Raw genomic sequence first — 19,312 nt, forward strand, 5'->3', positions numbered from 1 at the left:
ATTATCAATTTTGTTCTTGTACTGTTGTTATGTAGGACATTTCGTTAATTATTTAAGTTTGATCTCATTGTGAGACTAAATTGATGCTAAATAAATTTTTTTTGGATTCAAATAGGACACTTTAAACCTTAATAACTAAAACAGAATTACGCCCAAATATAAGGGACCAATTTAATACTTTACCAATATAACAATTACAAACTTACAATATATTTAAAGGAAAACTCTCAGGGACCAGCAAATATATCAATATCTAACCATCATTCAGCCAGCATGCATTTTTATACTAGGGCTCTCTCACGCGCTATCACAAATGGCTTTCTCTCACACGCTATCACAAACGGCTTTCTCTCACGCTCCTCTCCAAGGAACTAGCCGGAGAGCACCGCTAGCCGGATACTCTCTTCTACGATCGCAGTTTCGTTGACAAAGCTTGAAGCTTCACCTTTTACTCTTGGATAATATTTTCTTCTCTGTCGATCATGGAATCAGTGTTAGAAGAACAGAATATTGAAGTAAGCAATTTCCTCTTCTAATTTTATGATTTTTGTAATGATTTTTATAGTGCATCAATGAACACAATGATGATTATGATTATGAATTTCTGAGCTCGCAAAGCATGCTGTTTTTCTTTTTCATAATAGAGTTTAAATTGAATGTACAGAATCCAAATTATACCTTATTCGCTTTTGATTTTCATAATGCAACAATCCACAATTAACGCAAACTAACTGTTTGATGAAATGACTAAGACAGAAAATATAAAAAATGTTAGTGTTTCTTGTTTGTTGTTTCTGAGTAATGAATAATGGTTTTTAGAAGAATGCCCTGCTACCATAAAACACTTTTGATCCATCTTTTTTCTTCTTACTATTATTACAAACATCATCAATTTCTGATATGATGTTGTTATTATTGCTGCTTTCATGATTCTGAATCACATCACCACAATCTTTATCTTTTCTTTCAGATTTGTCAATTTCCATAGGTAGCTTCATTCTTGCTAAGGATTCTGTGAATTGTTTGCATGCTTCTCATATACATATCCACTATTTGTTCTTAATAATTAGCAATAAGAAACGTGCTTTTTGGACTTTCAACTCGACTTTCAATTTTCAGATATTTGGTTCTATAACAGTAAACATGTTCTATGATTTTTTGGGGTTGGAGGTACATAATTTCCAAGGGTTAGGAAAGTGAGGCTAAGCTAGTTAATAGGTAGTGTTGTGTTTTATGTAGTTGTTTTGTTTTGGTTGGGTTTATGATGCATTCAAATGCAGTCTGTTGTTGTAGGGTCCTGTTTTGCATTCTCTTTTGTACAGTTTGCAACCAGTTTAATGAGATTCTGCACACATGACTTAACATAGTTTGCACCTATTTTAATGAGATTTTGATTTACTATCCGCTGTATGCTAACTTTTTTACAGGATGTGCCCAAGGTTGGCATGTGTTTTGGAACCATTGAAGATGCAAATCAATTTTATCAGAATTATGCCAAGCGCGTTGGTTTTGTTACTAAGATAAAATTTACCCGAAGAGTTAGTAAAGATAAGGTTCCTAAGAATCAAATGATCACTTGCAATAGGGAGGAGAAACGCAAGTCTAGAGTTTCACCAATAGAAAAGACCAACCCTAGAACCAACTACAATTGTCTCACAAGGATTTCTATTAGGTTAAATAAGGAGGGTCTTTGGATTATATCGAAGGTGTGCTTGGATCATTCACATCCTTGTGATCCAGAGATGGCAAAACTGTTGACACGTAATAGAGAGATGACTATGCACATGTGTCGAGTCATTGAGAGGAATGATGAAGCAGGTGTGAGACCAAGCAAAACATATAAAGTATTGATGGGTGAAGCAGGGGGTTTTTCTAAGATAAACTTAATAGAAAAAGATGTTAGGAACTATCTCAGCAGAAAGGTACGCAATGTTACGGAAGAAATGGATGTTAGGGAGATGTTGAAGTATTTTACACAGATGAAGGATATGAACTCTGATTTTTATTTTGATGTTGAACTTGATCAAAACAAGCATCTCAAAACTATATTTTGGGCTGATGCTCGAAGTAGAGCAGCATATGAGTACTTCGGTGATGTAGTTTCGTTTGATACTACTTATAAAACCAATCGTTACGATAAGCCATTTAGTTCCTTTGTGGGGGTTAATCACCATGGTAACTCAATGCTTCTTGGGTGTGGTTTGTTAACTAAGAAAAATTCAGGCTCGTTTACTTGGTTATTTAATGCTTGGCTTACATGTATGCATGGAAAGGCTCCTAAAAGCATTATAACAGATCATGCCTCGGAATACGAGCTGGAATTGAGAATGTGATGCCAGAGACACGTCATAGGTTATGCATTTGGCACATTACGAAAAAGATTTCAGAAAAATTTAAAAGATGCAAGAGATATGAAGAGTTACAAAGTGATTTAAATAATATTGTTTGGGAGTCTATTTCAGAAGATGATTTTCAAAATCAATGGGAAGATTTTTTGATTGAATATGGTTTAAAAGATAACAAGTGGCTATCAGGTACTTCTCTAAACATGAATTTTTATATTTTGCACATAGGAATTACATATTAGTATTTAAAAAGTATCAAGTGGCTATTATATTCTATTTGCTAGAATTCTAACATGTGTTTGAATATGCCTCTAGTACAATTTTCTTATTCTAATTTTTTTAAAGCTTCAATGCATTATTAACATGTTGATGACAACATTTGCATCCACTTTTGTTAAGTTTGCTTATAATTTTTTTTATGTATATTTGTTTACTATGATACATAGATATCTATGAAGAAAGACATCGATGGGTTCCTTCGCCCCCCTTTTCTTAGTTGGTGCTCTTGTTGTGTTCTTTGCAAATTTAGCATCAACATCACCTTGCTTAACTAAAAGGGTAACAATACCCTACAATAATAGTCACACAGATTATATTATACACTCATCATATTATGCAAAACAGAAAAAAAATCCAGAAAAGGTTCAGTTCACTAGAAATTAATATTTAGCTTATAATGCTTTCCATTCGCCAACGGAGAAGAGTTGTAGCATAACTAGCATTCCATGAATTAAAAATTGAAAATAAAAAACAGAGATCACATATTAAATCCAATTTAGTTTCAACTTTGTTATTTACCATTGTAATTGTATTCTCTGCAGTTTGCACCAAACTTGCCACTATTTTTCTTTTATCAAACTGCATTCAATCTTTAGAGTAAATAACTACACACTAATTCACTAATAAGCACACCACAAAACAGCACAATTATACTCACTAATCCACATCTGCACTCAACAACCTTGGAATGTCATTTTACTAACTTCTAAAACACAGCATGCAAATATAAGACTTAGAATAAAATTGAGGGACTATCATAACTATATCTATGCCATTTGAGCATTCTATATAGATAGCAGGATTTCAACAATTAAAAATTCAGTACAGTTGTATGTATCTCAAACAACACACACATCACACATCACACAAGAACACATAAAGGATCAAATCTAATTAATATATTTTCTCTTGGATAAACAAAACGTAGCTGATAACTAGAAGTGAAAAGAATTCAACTTAGAAATATGCATTAAGGGGTTCATTAACTGAAAGAATTCTGGGATATTATAAGCAATCATCAATTTAAAAAAAAAGAAGCGAATTAACAAGATAAAATAAATAAAACAAACCGTTGGCCTTTGCTTTGATGACTCTTGTGTCAACTTCTTTGCAAGTTTTTCTTTATCCCAATAAGCAATCCATGGTGGTGGAGGCCCCATATAATTTTTCTTATCTCCGAATGTGTCTTTGTGGTAATAGATAATCTACAAGCAAAATAATAAATGTAATGATTATCATAAAAAAAAATGAAAAAAGAAAAAAAAGGATAAGTACATTAGACTGATTACCATCAAAACATAAAGACAACCATCAATACTTAATGTATTTTTTCCTTGAATTTTTGAATCCCTTTCATAAGCTCATCATGCACAAATCTTCCCCAATTGTATCTTGTGATATTCTCTACATCAACAATGGCACGTAAGTGCTTTGGAGATGTGACAGCGCTACTTGTTGGTGCCAAAAATGAGCTAATAATAAACATTGTAAATGCTCTCCTAAAATAATCTCTCCCTTTGGATGTTGAAATATTACATTCTCTTGAATGTAATACTTCTTGTAACCATGGGTTTGTCACAGACTTGAACGCGGCAACTAATCTTTTTTGCTCTGAAGTCCAATCTTCTTCTTCTAGAAAACTTTTTCCAATTGAAAGTAATCCTAGAGCTAACCCAATTTTGTCTGTTGTCACATCGATATCCCTTACCACTAATTCCATTTTGCTTGTTATTGTGTTATATGTTTTAGCAAGTGTGAGGAATAACCGCCTATCAATTTTCCAATCTTAAATAGCCTTCATGGATGAAAATCCCATTTTATCAACTTCAATTTTTTGCTCTTTTGTAAGAGAATTTATCGTTGTGAAAATTGAAACAGGAGAACAACGACATTCTATCATTTTCTGCAAACATAAAGTAAAAAAATCTTATTAAACTGGGTGCATACTATGCTAAGTGATATATGGAAAATTTTATTAAACTGGGTACACACTGTGCAAGTAAGGTATGCAAAACTTGACTAAAGTGAGTACAAATTGTAAAATTGATGTGTGCACTGCTAGGGGGCCAGTAGTTTTTAGTAAAAGTTAATAATCCCAGCATGCAGCATATGCAATATTTTCCCCTATGGTGTACAAATTAAATGACCCACATCATATACCAGCCAAAAATATAACAACGACCCACTAAACAGTTACCAAAGGCATGTAAGTAACAGTATGATTTAACATTATCCCATCATTTTAGTAGCAGAGAGAAGCCTAGGGCTATATCTACTAGACACAACATACATAAATGGAAGCAGCCACATTTGGACATGGTCCTGTCATGCTCATGCCATGTGTTGATGTTCAAAGCTAAAGTGAGAGGATCCAGATTGATAGGAATTATATCTAGGCATGTATACCTTAGGCAAAATTGATGTGTGCAAAATCCAATTAAAGTGGGTGCAAACTGTTCAAAAAATGTGTGCAAAAAACAATTCTATTGAGTGCAAACTATGCTGAATAATGTGTGCAAATTCTCATTAAAGTGTGTGCAAAATTTCATTCAGATGGGTACAAAGTGTCCTGAGTAAAGTGTGCAAAATCCCCTTTTAAATTGGTTCATACCCGAGATTCTAATTCTTCAAGAGTTTTCTGCTGCATTTTCCTTCTAGTTCCTGTTTCAGATTTCTTTGTAGTTGTACTTCTTTGCGGCATCTTAATATCTGGATCTTTTTCTATTTTCAAATAATCACTGCATGTTATTAAGAAACATACTATTAACAAAGCTAGTAATCAATTATGCAGTAGCCATTATCAAAGCTCTACCACAACAAAGCTGTACTAACAAATGAGATAATAACTTAATGAATTTTTTCAAAGATTTATAAATTAAAAGTTCCAGCAATATTACTATTATGATTCATCTGCATTCAATGTCATATGTTTAACCTTTGACACTCCAAAACATTTTGAAAGCTTAAGTGTTCAGGCTAAAGAAAAAATGTCTTTACAAGCTCAACATATACCTATTTAGTCTATGATGTCTTGAAACTTGCATATACTGAATAATAGATTGTCTATCAAACTTGCCTTTAGTTCATTGGCCATTAATTCATTGTCGTATTTGGAACTCCAAACTTGATAGCAATTTTTGCAATAAGACTCTTCTCCCACAACTTTAGGATAGCAGCAGCTAAGCCTTGAAGTCTTCTATTCCTTCCTCATAGTTCATATTAAACACAAAATAATTTAATTGACTTTATGCATAAAGGGATAACCATGAAAATATTTTTGAATATAGCTTTATTTTCTTTCTGAGAGCTAATATTGGTTGACAGCCAACTTATTATGATTTTCATATACATGTATTGATTCGATTCATCAATCTTCAAGCAATTAATTCTTGTTACAGAGACTACTTTTCTATGTATGATTAGTTAATATAATAGCATCAACAACAATGTATTTAGGTGGTCTATCAAAATTGACATCAATGAGGTGGCTTGATTAAGAACCTAAGTCATATGATATAACATAGCTCCTCACACTGTTGAATAATTTTCATGCACAACAAAATAAATCATTGACCAGAAACTACCAACATCCAGGAGCATACCAAGGACAAAATGGACTGGCAAAAGTAATAATAAAGGTAGAAGAAGAGAAGAGTTATTATAGAGTTGCTGCGGTAATTTCTCAAACAGGTGGTGGGCAATCTACTCATGAAAATGGTGTTGCTGCATCTTATCATATTAAACTTCAGCTTCAATTTCCAAAGCTCTACCACAACAAACCTCTAGTAACAACTGAGATAATAACTTAATGATGAATCAAAATTAAAATCAAAATCAAAATCAAAATCAAAATCAAAAGAAATTTTATTATAGAGTACTTAAAGATTTTTCATGAACAGACAGGAAACATTGAGTAATATTTTTGGATGTTATTATGAATTTCTGGTTGCATGTTTTGAATGGATACAGAATGATGGACAGTAAGAAAGTAAGAGTTGAAGAAAGCAATAAATGAACAAAAATCAAAACTCATCGACCTTCACATTAATCTTGAAGAAGCATCACACATTAGTAGAAACGAAGGAGAATGGATAGAAAGCTGAGAGATGCTGTTGCAGAGAGTAACGCCGCTGCTATTGGAGACACTACTTGAGATGAACAGTGAGCTCAAGAATGCTGATTCGTGTTGAGCGTGCTCCAGCGTTGAGAGCAACAAAGATGGCGCGCAAGAATGTAGAGGAGAGACTGTAAAATTTTTGGGGAGAAGAAGAGAGCGTGGTAAAGGAGCGTGAATACATGCTCTCTTTATGGTTTTGGGCTTTATTTTGTTTGAGGTATAAAATTCCTATTGCTGGTTGTTTGCTGGCCCAAAAGTTAGAAAACTGCTGGCCCCCTAGTGGTGCTCATATTTAAATTTCAAAGCCACAAATAAAAATTGATATCAACAACATAAGTCACTCTAAAATTGTCCAACCGAAGCCTGCACTTAAGTAGTCGTTAATGACCATAATCATTTTATTCGTTGTGCCCTATTTACCCTTGCTATTTGGACCAATGGATGCCAACCACTTCGCATAAGCCAGTCCAAGATTGTCTCATTTTATGTGCATTAGGAGAAAAATCACAATGCATGAATTAGTTGTTGACTTGTTGAATTAAAAAATATTTGAAAAAAGAAGGCAGAGCACGATTTTTTACTTAAATAAATTCTATGGAAAGCAAAATTACTTGATTCCCCTGAAACAAATTCTACAACATGATTAACCTCTTGGTATTATTATATAAATCATCCTAAACTGTGTAGGGTTATATAAAATGTAAATCATTTTAGCCTGGGACGATTAATGCATGATCTGGTAAGGAAAACAAAGAGTAAATTGTGTTAGGGTCTCTAGAGTTAAAAGAAGAGTGTAAATCGTCCCAGGGTGGTAGGTTTAACATGTTGTTGGGCTAAACCTCATTGGGCTGCCACGATTTATGCCTTATTGAGACCCTCTCCAACCTGGCGCGATGTGTCGCACACAAAATGCCTGGTATGCTGTGGGTGGGAGCTATCCACCGTCTTCCACAAGCAGGGCAGCCTTGATGGCATTGTGCCGATCAGATATGACTAAAATGCCGGTTTGAGAGGTGACATGCTGGTGGAGGTGACTGAGGAAAAACTTCCACGAATCCGTGTTTTCGCCTTCGACCAACCCGAAAGCCACTGGGAGAATGTTCGAGTTTCCATCTTGGGCAATTGCCATTAGAAGAGTACCTTCATACTTCTCATATAAATGAGTACCATCGATGGATATTAGTGGCTTGCAATACTTAAATGCCTCAATACACGGAGGAAACATCCAAAATAGTCGATGAAGGAAAACCGTTGACTCATCTTCGGTATTACCTATCCTCACTGGTGAAGTGCGCAAAAGCACTATAGTACCCAGCATATACAACTGAACCCCGATGATCCACCATGGTATGTGGTTGTAAGACTCCTCTCAATCTCCATATATCTGAGCAATTGCCTTCTACTTGCCCATCCAAACCTTCCTATAGCTGGGCTTGAACCCAAACTTCGAAGACACCACGTTCTGTAAAACCTTAACCGAGATCGATGCATCAGCCATCACCAACGATAGAATCGAAGCACATATGACATGGTAATCGAGCTGCTTGTGATCCGTCGATATCTCAGTTGCTAGACACAGTGTGGTCCATTGTACTTTCTGACTTCCCAGTAGCCTTTTCTCTGCCTCATAGTGACACGTATCAGCCACTTACAACCATTCCCGAACTGGACACACTTGCCATGATACTTCAATTGGTCGGACTCAAACACTTTATACTCTACACTATGATGAATATTATAACTCTTTATTGTCAGTACAGCTTCCTCTTTTGTTTCAAACCATTGCCCGACCTCAAAATCGTCCGTGCCAATCATGCTAGGCCTTTCTCCGTGAATCACAGGGTATTGCTGATCAACATTTGCGGGCTGGTTCATTGCTTCAAGGTCCAACATGGAAAAGTGTCGAGGGTACTGTTGTGTACCACTACTACCATGGGTTTGAGCTCCCCTGGCAACTGCGGTATCCTCCTCGCCGTCGCTCTCATCACCAATAATTGGTGGCTCCGAATCTGACCCATCATCACCTATAGCCTCCGCAAACGGATCTCTCTCTCTTACTTCCATGAATGCGGGTGCACCATCCACTACAGGTACAGATCCCATCGCAGTTGTAAGCTGGCCGAAGCTACACCCATCACCCAAGTCATCACCTGGGACAGGCAAACCAGCAGCAAAAGATGGGGACGAAACAAGGGGAGTCGCCGGTTGCGCTGCTGGAACGGCGGTGGAACTCCCTTCTATGACGCCAGTGGACGAATTCGGAGCGGATCCCCCGCTGCTGCCCTCCACGTTAACCATTCTGGCAAATAACTCCAGCACGCCTAAGTCGGGAAATCTTACTTGACTATGAAATATAACTCGCATGTCGTCATCACCCAATATCGCGTACTTCCCAAACTTAACATAACCTTGCCTCAATGATATCGGAATACGAAAAAATAATTGCTTCACGCGTTTTTTACCACGCTTTCCAGCCTTCTCTAATATACTATTGTGCAATTCCATCAATGTCGTTGACGGAGTTATAAACACACCTATTTTCTTTTTGCTAGAAAAAGTTACACCCTCACTTGTGTTTTCATCAATTTTTCCACGATGATGTACTAATAAGAAAATACTCTCCGTCATCTCTCACAATGCTCAACAAATGTCTAGTGTGGTTCATCTGTTTGAAACTCGTTCATTTATAGAGTTTATGCCTGTATAAATCCTCCTTACCTCCTTTGGGTTACTAACTTGAGCATAAATCGTTTCAACCCAGTGAGTGTTGCTGAAACAAGTATTAATCACGCCAGGCTGGAGAGAGTCTCAATAAGGCGTAAATCGTGGCAGCCCAATGAGGTTTAGTCCAACAACATGTTAAACCTACCACCCTGGAACAATTTACACTCTTCTTTTAACTCCAGGGATCCTAGCACGATTTACTCTTTATTTCCCTTACCAGATCATGCATTAATCGTCCCAAGCTTAAATAATTTACGTTTTATATAACCCTACACAGTTTAGGACGATTTATATAATAATACCAAGAGGGTAATCACGTTGCAGAATTCGTTTAGGGAAATCAAGTAATTTTGCTTTCCATAAAATTTATTTAAGTAAAAAACCCACGGATTCACAGCCCACTTTGCAGCCACATAAAATGAATTGGACCTGATTGAATTCGCAAACCCATGGTGATTAAAAACATAAGCTAACCGTATACCCAAAACCATATAACAAAAAATAAAAAATATTAATACTTAAATTCGTCTCTGAAAAATTACTTATTTTTAAATTAGTTCTCAAATAATTTTTTTAATTATATTAGTATGTGAAAGATAAAATATAAGTCAAATTAGTCCTTCCATTACTTAGATGATAACGTGTCAGGTTAAATACCACGTGTCATAAGATGATTGGTTGATGTGTCACTTGACATGTTAAAAAATTTTTTATAATTAAAATAGTCTTTAAAAGTCCAGACGTAAGTAATTTTCATCCTTAAAATTTTAAAAATTAATCAAATTAGACCTTATATAAATTTTTTTTCTTCATAATATTAAATTTGAAATATTTTTTGATACTACTAATTTTAATAGAAATGTAATTGACAAACAAAAAATTAGTAATTATATCTTTTCTTCTTAAAATTTTTTTCAAAAAAATTATCTCTCTCCTTTAATTCTTCTCAAAATCTCTCTTATTCTTTTCTATTCTAAAACATTTTTCTTACATTATTACATTTTGCTGGAATATATATATATACTCAAAATTGAAATGTATGTATTTGTTAACCTAAATAAAATTATATGCTCAAAATCAAAATTTACGTATGTTAACCTAAACAAGTTATACCACTGTTTTTTTTACTACATCTTTTTTTTTTCATTACAGTATTACTTACATATAGGATGTAATTGTAGTGATAATTAAAGTCAAAATTCAAGAAGATTCACAAATTTTGCTTCAACTCCAAACTTTACAAAATATTGAAAATTTGTTGCTTTATTATTATTATTATTATTATTATTATTATTATTATTATTATTATTATTATTATTATTATTATTATTATTATTATTATTATTATTATTATTATAAACGAATTGCTTCATAAGCGTAATACTAGCAAAGATCATAATAAAATTTTGTGTGTTTCATATGTTTGAGATAGATTATATAATTTTTCTTTTAATTTCACAAATCAATGAGATAAAATAAAATAGAAAACATTATACCTATGTATAACACATGCTACTCCGCATTGGTGCATTATATAAATAGATATACTTCGTATTAAAATAGATTTCCTTGTGTTTTAAATGAAATATTTAAAAAATTATATTAGAATATTAAGATTCAGAAAGGGATTCCACAAATCAGTTTTTCAATTATTGAGTTTTACTATATAAATTAAACAATAATAAAAATTATAATTTTAAAAAATTTAAAAGATTTAAATTTAAAATAATTACTATATTATTTAGTAAAATTTAAAATATTAAATTTTTAAATCTATGATCAACAATAATTTGATAAATTCATTTAAATAAAAAAATTCACATAAAAAAATTACAATTTAAAAATGTAAAATTTTAAAATACAAATGACAAAATAATTTTATAAAATTTTAATTATTTTTATTATTTTATGTAAAGAGAATTTTATTTATTAAGATTTAAAAAGTAATATTAAAATTAGCAGTATCAAAAAATATTTTAAATTTAATATTATAAAAAAATTATATAAGAACTAGTTTGATTAATTTTTAAAACTTTAGAAATAAAAATGACTTACGTCTGAACTTTTAAGGACTATTTTGATTATAATTTTTTTTTATATGTCAAGTGACATGTCAACCAATCATGCATTTTGTGACGCGTGCTATTTAATGTGACACATCATCATGCCACGTGACACTTAACGTGATACGTTATCATCCAACTGACAGAAGAACTAATTTGACCTACATTTTATCTTTTAAAGACTAATATAACTAAAAAAAATCATTTAAAGACTAATTTAAAGAACAAATAATCTTTTTGGGACAAATTTAAATATTCACCCTTTCATGAAATTATGTTTGGCGAGTTTGGCAGGCAGTTTTTTTCGTCTTGCAAACTCTTACCAGTTATCACAACATGCCTTATTTATCACGGACTAGTCCAGTGGACTTGACCTATTTTGCCATTCATAATACCACTTCTTGACACTAAACATACATAAAACATTAGAAAGATAATATAATTAGTATTTTTTATTCATTTATTAAATTGTTTTGCTTTATACCCATAAATAAATATATAGTAATATACGTTTTACTTTCTTGAAAATACCAAGTTATATAAAATCTTTTTTTACTCATGATTGTAATTGTAATTTTATAAATAAAAAGTATTTATATATTTATTATATTTATTAACTAGGATACCTACTTTTAAAAGGTACATTTGTAGATATATTTAAATAAAAAATATTTTAATTTTCTACTTCTGTTTTGGAAGAAGTACTTCTTTCAACCATACAAACAAACGAACCTATTAATTAGTTAATGTGCTTAAAAATTTATAACAACTATATGAGGTACGTACTAAAATTAGCTATTAAAATAATTATTAATATAAAATATATATTAAAATATAAAATATAAAATATATATTAAAAATAAATTAAATTATATATATTTATATAGAAATATAAAATAGTTAATTTTAATATATAAATAATATTTTTAAATTTTTAGTGATAAACTAAAACAAAAGAAGAAATTAAGATTGCATTTAATAGAAAGATTGAAATTAAATTAATTTTTTTGTTATATTTAGTATAAAATATATAAAATTGAATTAAATTTTAGTATCTTATTTGATTCAAGATTAATATGGATATAAAATAAGAAATTTTAACAAAATATCCTTAGTTATTAAACTTTTCAATTTTTATTTTTAAAAATTTCAGTCTCTTGTATTTTTATTTTTTAAAAATATTAAAAAAATAAAATTTTGTGTCTTAATTTTAGTCTCTAATCACTAAGCACAATATAAATTTTAATTGTTCAGTTTCAATTTGAGTATCTCAAAATAAACACTATTTAAAAATTTCTTGTTAGACAAAAAAAATTAACTAACTATATAAATTTTATTCATAGAAAATGATATCCTTTGGAACCAAGAATCAATTATTGCCTTATATAAAATTCCAAAGAACATATGTAAAAATGCAAATTACTATATTGCTTTATATCTTATTTGGTACAAGCATTAATTCATTGACTACCCATAAATTCTTATATAAAATTTTATTCCACAACGTATTAGTCTTGATCTACTAAAAGATACCGAAGAGAAAAAAATTATCTATATCTTAAACCTTTCCTTTTCAAAGGTATACGACTAGTAATTCACTGAAAAACATGATTAGGAAAATACTGATTACAAAGATCTCATGCAATAAAAATAATGGATCTCTTCAATTACAATTCCTCATAAAACACATGGAAAGTCTGAATGTGAATTCAGTTAATTCCAAATTGACACCGATATTTTGAAATTGAGAATCATTTATTACTTTATATACAAAACAATACAGATATCAAGATATATACTTCCTTATGCGTATGTTAAAAAAGGTATGGAATTCTTTCATTTATGTATGTATTGCTTACTGATTATTATTCTTTCTCTAATTGTTACTTATACCGCTTAAACCTTTTTTTTTTCACATTTATACAACTACAAAATTTAATGAAAAAAAAAAGTGACAAAAGGTTTGATTTTCTACCAAAAAAGGATAGGTCTTAAAAGCGGGTCACTTGCAGTTGATTACACTATAAATTCATTTGCATATCACAAGAGAGGCACCAACAAACTCATAAACATCAAAAAATTCATTTCATATATTTTGCAATCATGAAGCATAGCCCAGGCGATGCTGTTGCCGGGAACAAAGATCTTATGACGGACATATTTCTCCGGCTTCCGGCAAAAGACGTGATCCGATGTAAGTGTGTGTGCAAAGAATGGTTAGCTCTCATTTCCAACCCTCAATTCGGTTACTCACACACTCTTCGTTTTTGCCGCAATAACCGTTATCCACGAGTTCTATTGCTTCGAAAAATCAGTGATGACACGGGCAACATGAAAGTTTGTGTAGTACCTTTCAGGTCCAATGACCAAAATACCCTCGTCGAAAATAATATATGTGAACCCGTTTCTTCCATCCTCCAATCTTGCAACGGTCTTCTACTTTGCGACGCTAATACACCGCCGCAATCAACAAACCCTAGAACAAAGAATTTCGAACAACGTTGCAGCTACCGTGTAATCAACCCTGCCATTAATTGTTGCTTCAATCTAACCTACAATAGTATCAAACCTTATCCGCATTTCTTGATGCCATTTCTTTATTACGAGCCTCAAGAATCCCCTTATTACAAAGTGATCTTGTTCAGTGAATTTTCTTGGACTTCTCAAAGAGGTGCAGTTGAGATTAGTGTTTATTCATCAGAGACAGATTCATGGACTGAATATGGGGTTTTCTATCAGGGCGTACCTGTTAAGTTTGGTGTTTATTGCAACGGTTTTGTTCATTGGTTCAGTCCTCACAAGATATTGATCTATTTCGATATCAAGAAGCTTTGCTTTAACGAATTGCGATGGACATCATATGAATTTTGCATTTTGAATGTACAATATTTTGGACAATCCGGAGGGAATCTGCACTTGGTTGTGGCTAATCCTAAAAGGGAATTGGAATATCATATTTGGGAATTGGAGAAAGATTATTGTGGGTGGATTTTGAAATACCATATGGATCTTAATCGTATCTGTGAAGGGGTAAATTTGAAAGTACAGTATCATGCTGATCAAGTTTCTATGAGTGTTGTTTGCCAAGAAAATGAAGAAGAGGACTCAGCAATTTTGTTCCTCAGTGATTCTAATGATGATGAGAAGATCAAGATTGTGTCTTATAATTTGAACAATCATGGTTCAAGAATTCTCCATGAACTAAATCAAGAGTATTCGTTCAAGGCATTGCAGTACTTTGAAACTCTTTCACGTACTACTAGATTTGATCATGTTTGAATAGGATTATTATTATTATTATTATTTTGGGGTTATAGTTTCCTTAATTTCTATTGAGTTGGTACTATTTGTAGTGGGTGGTGTGATTGGTACTTTTTTGTTTAGACAAAACACTGTATAAACAAAGAGTAACACAACTATGATGGCGGATACTCCCATAAAATTATTCTAAAACACTTCTTTTAAGGATGCTTATGTGTCAAACTATAATTGGATATATTTAATAAACTGATTTAATGATTTGAAGATTAAAAACTAAAAAAAATTGAGCTTTTATAATAACTTCAATGAACCTAATTATCCGTACTATAATTATTAAATCTGATTCAATCTGATCCACTTACATAGTCGGATCGGATCATTTATTTTTCAAAACTTCCAAGAACGACGCCATTCAGCAATCCTAACTCTCCTCTTTCAATGTCAAGCTTGAGCTCTGTGGCTCACTGTGTTGGCACTCAATCTCATCGTCACTCTCTTGACTCGGGTATCTGTCACTGTCTCCGGTTTAGTACTCTGTCGTGATCGTGCACCTTTTCTGCCCTCGTCGTCGCTGGCGGCAGACGCAGCAAGTCCCGGAATTTGTCTTCATCGTTCCCTGTCTCGTCACTGTCTCGCAGTCAGTCCCACGCCTTCATTCCGCTCGCAGACGTCTCAACTCCCTTTGGCCACAATTCCTCTTGGTATGTTGCAGTTCCTCTCCATAACTTGATTTTAATTCAATTTCTGCTTTAAGGTTTGATGAGCTTGGTGTGATTATTTCTAGAGATCCTTTAGTTGGGGCTTGTCGTTTTATTTTAAGAGTTAGCGATAGATTCTGATTCATCTACTTCTCATATAACAACATATAAATATCATCTGTGCATTCTACCGATAATTTTAATCATTCAATGTATTTTTTAAGTAATGTCTGAATTTAAAGGTTTCATAATCGGAATTTTGATGGATGTTGGATATAGAAGTTAAAGTAGAATTAGCTGATGTAGTTTATGTAAGCAATTAGAAACATACCAAAAAACATTCTTGGTCTGCAGCTCACTATATATGATTTACTCAATGTATATTTAAAGTCATGCCAAATATACGATATATAAATACATAAAATTTTGTTAGTTCCCACATATTGGTTTCAAGAATCATATAAACGAGGAAGAAGCTTTTAGAAAATCTGTCGAGAGTGTAATCAAAGCAACTACTCCACCATTTTGATGAAGCTGCAGTGTGTCAAAAGCGATATCAATTGATTCAATTAAACTAGAAATTAAATTTTAGACCAAGGGGGGAATTAATGCTTTCTTTTTTTCATTTTATTGTACATTAAACAATCATGATAATGCTAGAACATTTTACTATCAAAATTCATTATTATTATTAGGCATTCTGTAAGTGGACTTTTGAGTTTGGAGTGTATATTAGCTTTTGCAAGAGCTAAGAACTAAGACATGAGTTTGTGATTTTGTTCAAACTATTAAGAGAAAGAAGAGAGAAAGAAAGGGGGGGGGGGATCACCTGTTTCAACCATGCAAAGTTAATTTCATTTGCTTGTAGAATTTGGTGCAGCTCCAGCATTGTCCTTGTCAAAATATCATTTTTATCAACTAAAACAATGAGAAGTACTCACTTAAAAATGTTTGGATTTGTAAAACTCATGTTTCAATAGTTATTTTAAGCTTTTGAATCTGTAACAACAGATAATGAAATTAATTATCAACAACTACTAAAATATACATTGCATATAATATATAAATAGTAAACTACACTACTTGAATAAGCAGAGCCTCTGCCAACTCTCCACCTATAAGGTTTTGAATAGGATGCCTGATTTCCTTCTCATACCTACACTTATAAATGCAAATATTAAACCATGATAGTTAACTAACAAAAGCCAAGGTTTTGAAAATCGGTTCGAATCGACCGGTCGAACCAGTTAAACCATAATCTGTGAAGAAATACGATTCGGCCAAATAGCAGAACCAGAATTTCAAAAATCGAAATTAAACCGGTGAACCAGCTGAGAACCAGTCAGTTAAATCGAACCGTGATCCGGCCGTTTTTTGAGCAGGGAGCCAAACGTCGCCGTTTTTGCCCTAACTCCATCCTCCCGTGCCAGATGCCCTGACTCCATCCAGATTCCAGAACACTCTGCCTCTCTCACACTCAGTCCAGGGTAGGGCTCCTCTCAATCGAGCTCCTGACTGTCCCTCACCTCCGTCCAGCCACCGCCTTGTGCCGCCGCCGTCGTTACTTCGAGCAGCCACCGTCTGGTCGCTCACTTTCCCTCCATCGCGCATCAGCCATCGATATCAACCTTCCCTTCCATCGCGCAGCCATCGCAACCTTCCTCCGTTGTGCAGCCACCCTGCCACCGGCACTAGCTCTGTTCCTCTGTAACATTCGAAGCCCATCGCGCAGCCACGCTTCCTTGTCTTGGTCACTCGGTGTCTCTGTCTCCCTCTTGCATGCTCTGTTGAAGGCTTATTCTAGCTTTTAGGTAAATTTTTTATTAACTATGATTGAACCATTTTTTGATTCTGTGAAGCTCTATTAACTGATTTACTGAACCATTCTAGCCTCTTGCGTGCTCTAGTTAAGGCTTCTAGCTCCTAGATAATTTTTTTAACTATAATTGAATAATTTGTTGTTACTGTGAAGTTCTGTAAATTGTGAACAGTGAACTGTGAGCTATGTCTATGATTTAGATTTTTTATTTTTTCTTTGAACTGAGCTGTGAACTTTGTTGAATGATTGTTGAATAATTATGAATAATTATTATTAGTTAAGTTGTGAATTTTATTGTTGTAACTTGTTACTAGGTTGAATTATTATCGAATAATTTTGACTTATGAGATTATTCGGTTGGAGTGATTTGCAGTGAGTTCTTGTGAACTTGTGATTTTGTACTTGTTAATTCGGTAAATAGTTGTTGTGATTCTTGCACTTGAGATTATTGGGTTGCTTTGCTCTTCTCAAATTGTAAATTTTCTAAATTGTTGCTGTTATTGTGATTCTTGAGATTGAAATTGTCTTTGATTTTTGTTATTGGGTTGCTGAATTTTCTATTTGGATTTTGTACTTGTTAGTTTGTTAAATTGTTATTATTCTTGAAAGTTAAAATTGAGATTATTGGGTTGTTTTGTTTTATCAAATTGTTAATTTGTTAATTTGCTAAATTACTGGTGTTATTGTGATTCTTGAGATTGAGATTGTCTTTATTTTTTGTTATTGAGTTGCTGGATTTTCTATTTGGATTTTGTACTTGTGATTCTTCAACCCTAGGTATGAATTTTGTTTTTTGTAATAATAATTGTTGAAACATTGATTAATTGTTTGCTCTAAATCTTGTTGTTGATTGCTTGAAGCATGATTAATTTTTGAAGTATTGATTGATTAATTGATTAGGGTAGGGTTGTGTCGTGTCGTTCCAAGATGAATACGATTGTTTTGCTTTGTGATGCTTGCTGGTTGTTATTTGATCTCACCGCATTTCAGCATTTGATCAATGAAATGTTTTGCAAACATTCAGTTTTTAGTTTGAATTTCCTAATATTGACTTGGATTTATACCTTACTAAAAGTTAACCAACGGAATAAGTCAAGCTGATCTCATGAAAATCCCAAATGACTAATAAGATTTAATGACAAACCTGGATCAGTTGGATGTTGGCATTTTATATTTGGTTGGTTGTTTTGTTATTTGACTTTTGAGTTTGTATTTGAATGAGATCATAACATTCTGGTTTATGTAATACTTTTAATTTGGATGATATTTTAAAGTTTATATTAAAATATAATTATGTTTTAACGTGTTTATTTATATTTTGTTTATTATTTTATTATAAAACGGTTTTTCGGTTCAACTATGATCGAACCAATTGAACCTATAAACCAATAAACTAGTAGTTTGAGCGGTTCGATGACCGGTTTGATTTTCAGAACCTTACAAATACTACATAAACAAAGTGATCACTATGAAACTAATCATCATCGTTATTATTTATAATTTATTTCAATCTTTCATGATAAGAGATAAGATTTAAGAGATTTTTAATGCAAATAACTTGTAAATATCCTTGTCCTCTTGTTAAATCAAAATCTAATAGTAACTCTGTATACGTTCAAAAATTGAGAATCTATATAAAAATAAAAATAAAAAATCATAAATAAAAAAAATCAGGATAGATTATTCTAAACTAGTATATCTCAAAGCAGAAGTTTAAATAGAAACAGCACAACGCTTAAAATTATCTTCCTATGTGAATTCATATATTTTTCTGACTATTAATATACAGTTATTTAATCTAGAATAGCTTATGATGAAAATGTAAATTAGCTAGTTTTATTGTTTTGGCACATTCTACTTTGGCAAGTTATAGTTAGTTATGTTATTTGTAGAAGTGATGAGCTGACTCATCATCAGGTTAGATAGTCCCTTTAGCATTGCTAACTAAGTTAATTAGCTATTAGTGAGAAAAATTATCATCCTAGTAATGAGCTGTCCTGCACTAG

At 32.5% G+C, this 19,312-nt stretch overlaps 2 protein-coding genes across 2 annotated transcripts; both read left to right on the plus strand.

Moving 5' to 3' along the window:
* The first annotated feature begins 482 nt into the window (after positions 1–482).
* Positions 483–2,333, plus strand: LOC112805698 (protein FAR1-RELATED SEQUENCE 5-like). The gene is made up of 3 exons (XM_025848042.1): positions 483–515; positions 1,120–1,170; positions 1,428–2,333. Exons 1-3 carry the CDS (start codon positions 483–485, stop codon positions 2,331–2,333), a joined length of 990 nt encoding a protein of 329 aa, XP_025703827.1.
* Positions 2,334–13,631: 11,298 nt separating this feature from the next.
* On the plus strand, positions 13,632–14,807 carry LOC112805699 (F-box protein At5g07610-like). The gene has a single exon (XM_025848043.1). The coding sequence runs from the start codon at positions 13,632–13,634 to the stop codon at positions 14,805–14,807; it is 1,176 nt and encodes a 391-aa protein (XP_025703828.1).
* Positions 14,808–19,312: the final 4,505 nt, after the last annotated feature.

The sequence above is a fragment of the Arachis hypogaea genome, chromosome 6 (assembly GCF_003086295.3).
Source record: "Arachis hypogaea cultivar Tifrunner chromosome 6, arahy.Tifrunner.gnm2.J5K5, whole genome shotgun sequence".
NCBI classification, from domain to species: Eukaryota; Viridiplantae; Streptophyta; class Magnoliopsida; order Fabales; family Fabaceae; genus Arachis; species Arachis hypogaea.

Excerpts from the sequence above, each read along its gene's own strand:
- LOC112805698 (XM_025848042.1), top strand. The coding sequence starts at position 483 with ATGGAATCAGTGTTAGAAGAACAGAATATTGAA. Across the intron at positions 516-1,119 it reads TAGAAGAACAGAATATTGAA|ATATTTGGTTCTATAACAGT; the intron begins GTAAGCAATTTC and ends TTCAATTTTCAG. Across the intron at positions 1,171-1,427 it reads ATGATTTTTTGGGGTTGGAG|GATGTGCCCAAGGTTGGCAT; the intron begins GTACATAATTTC and ends ACTTTTTTACAG.
- LOC112805699 (XM_025848043.1), top strand. The coding sequence starts at position 13,632 with ATGAAGCATAGCCCAGGCGATGCTGTTGCCGGGAACAAAGATCTTATG.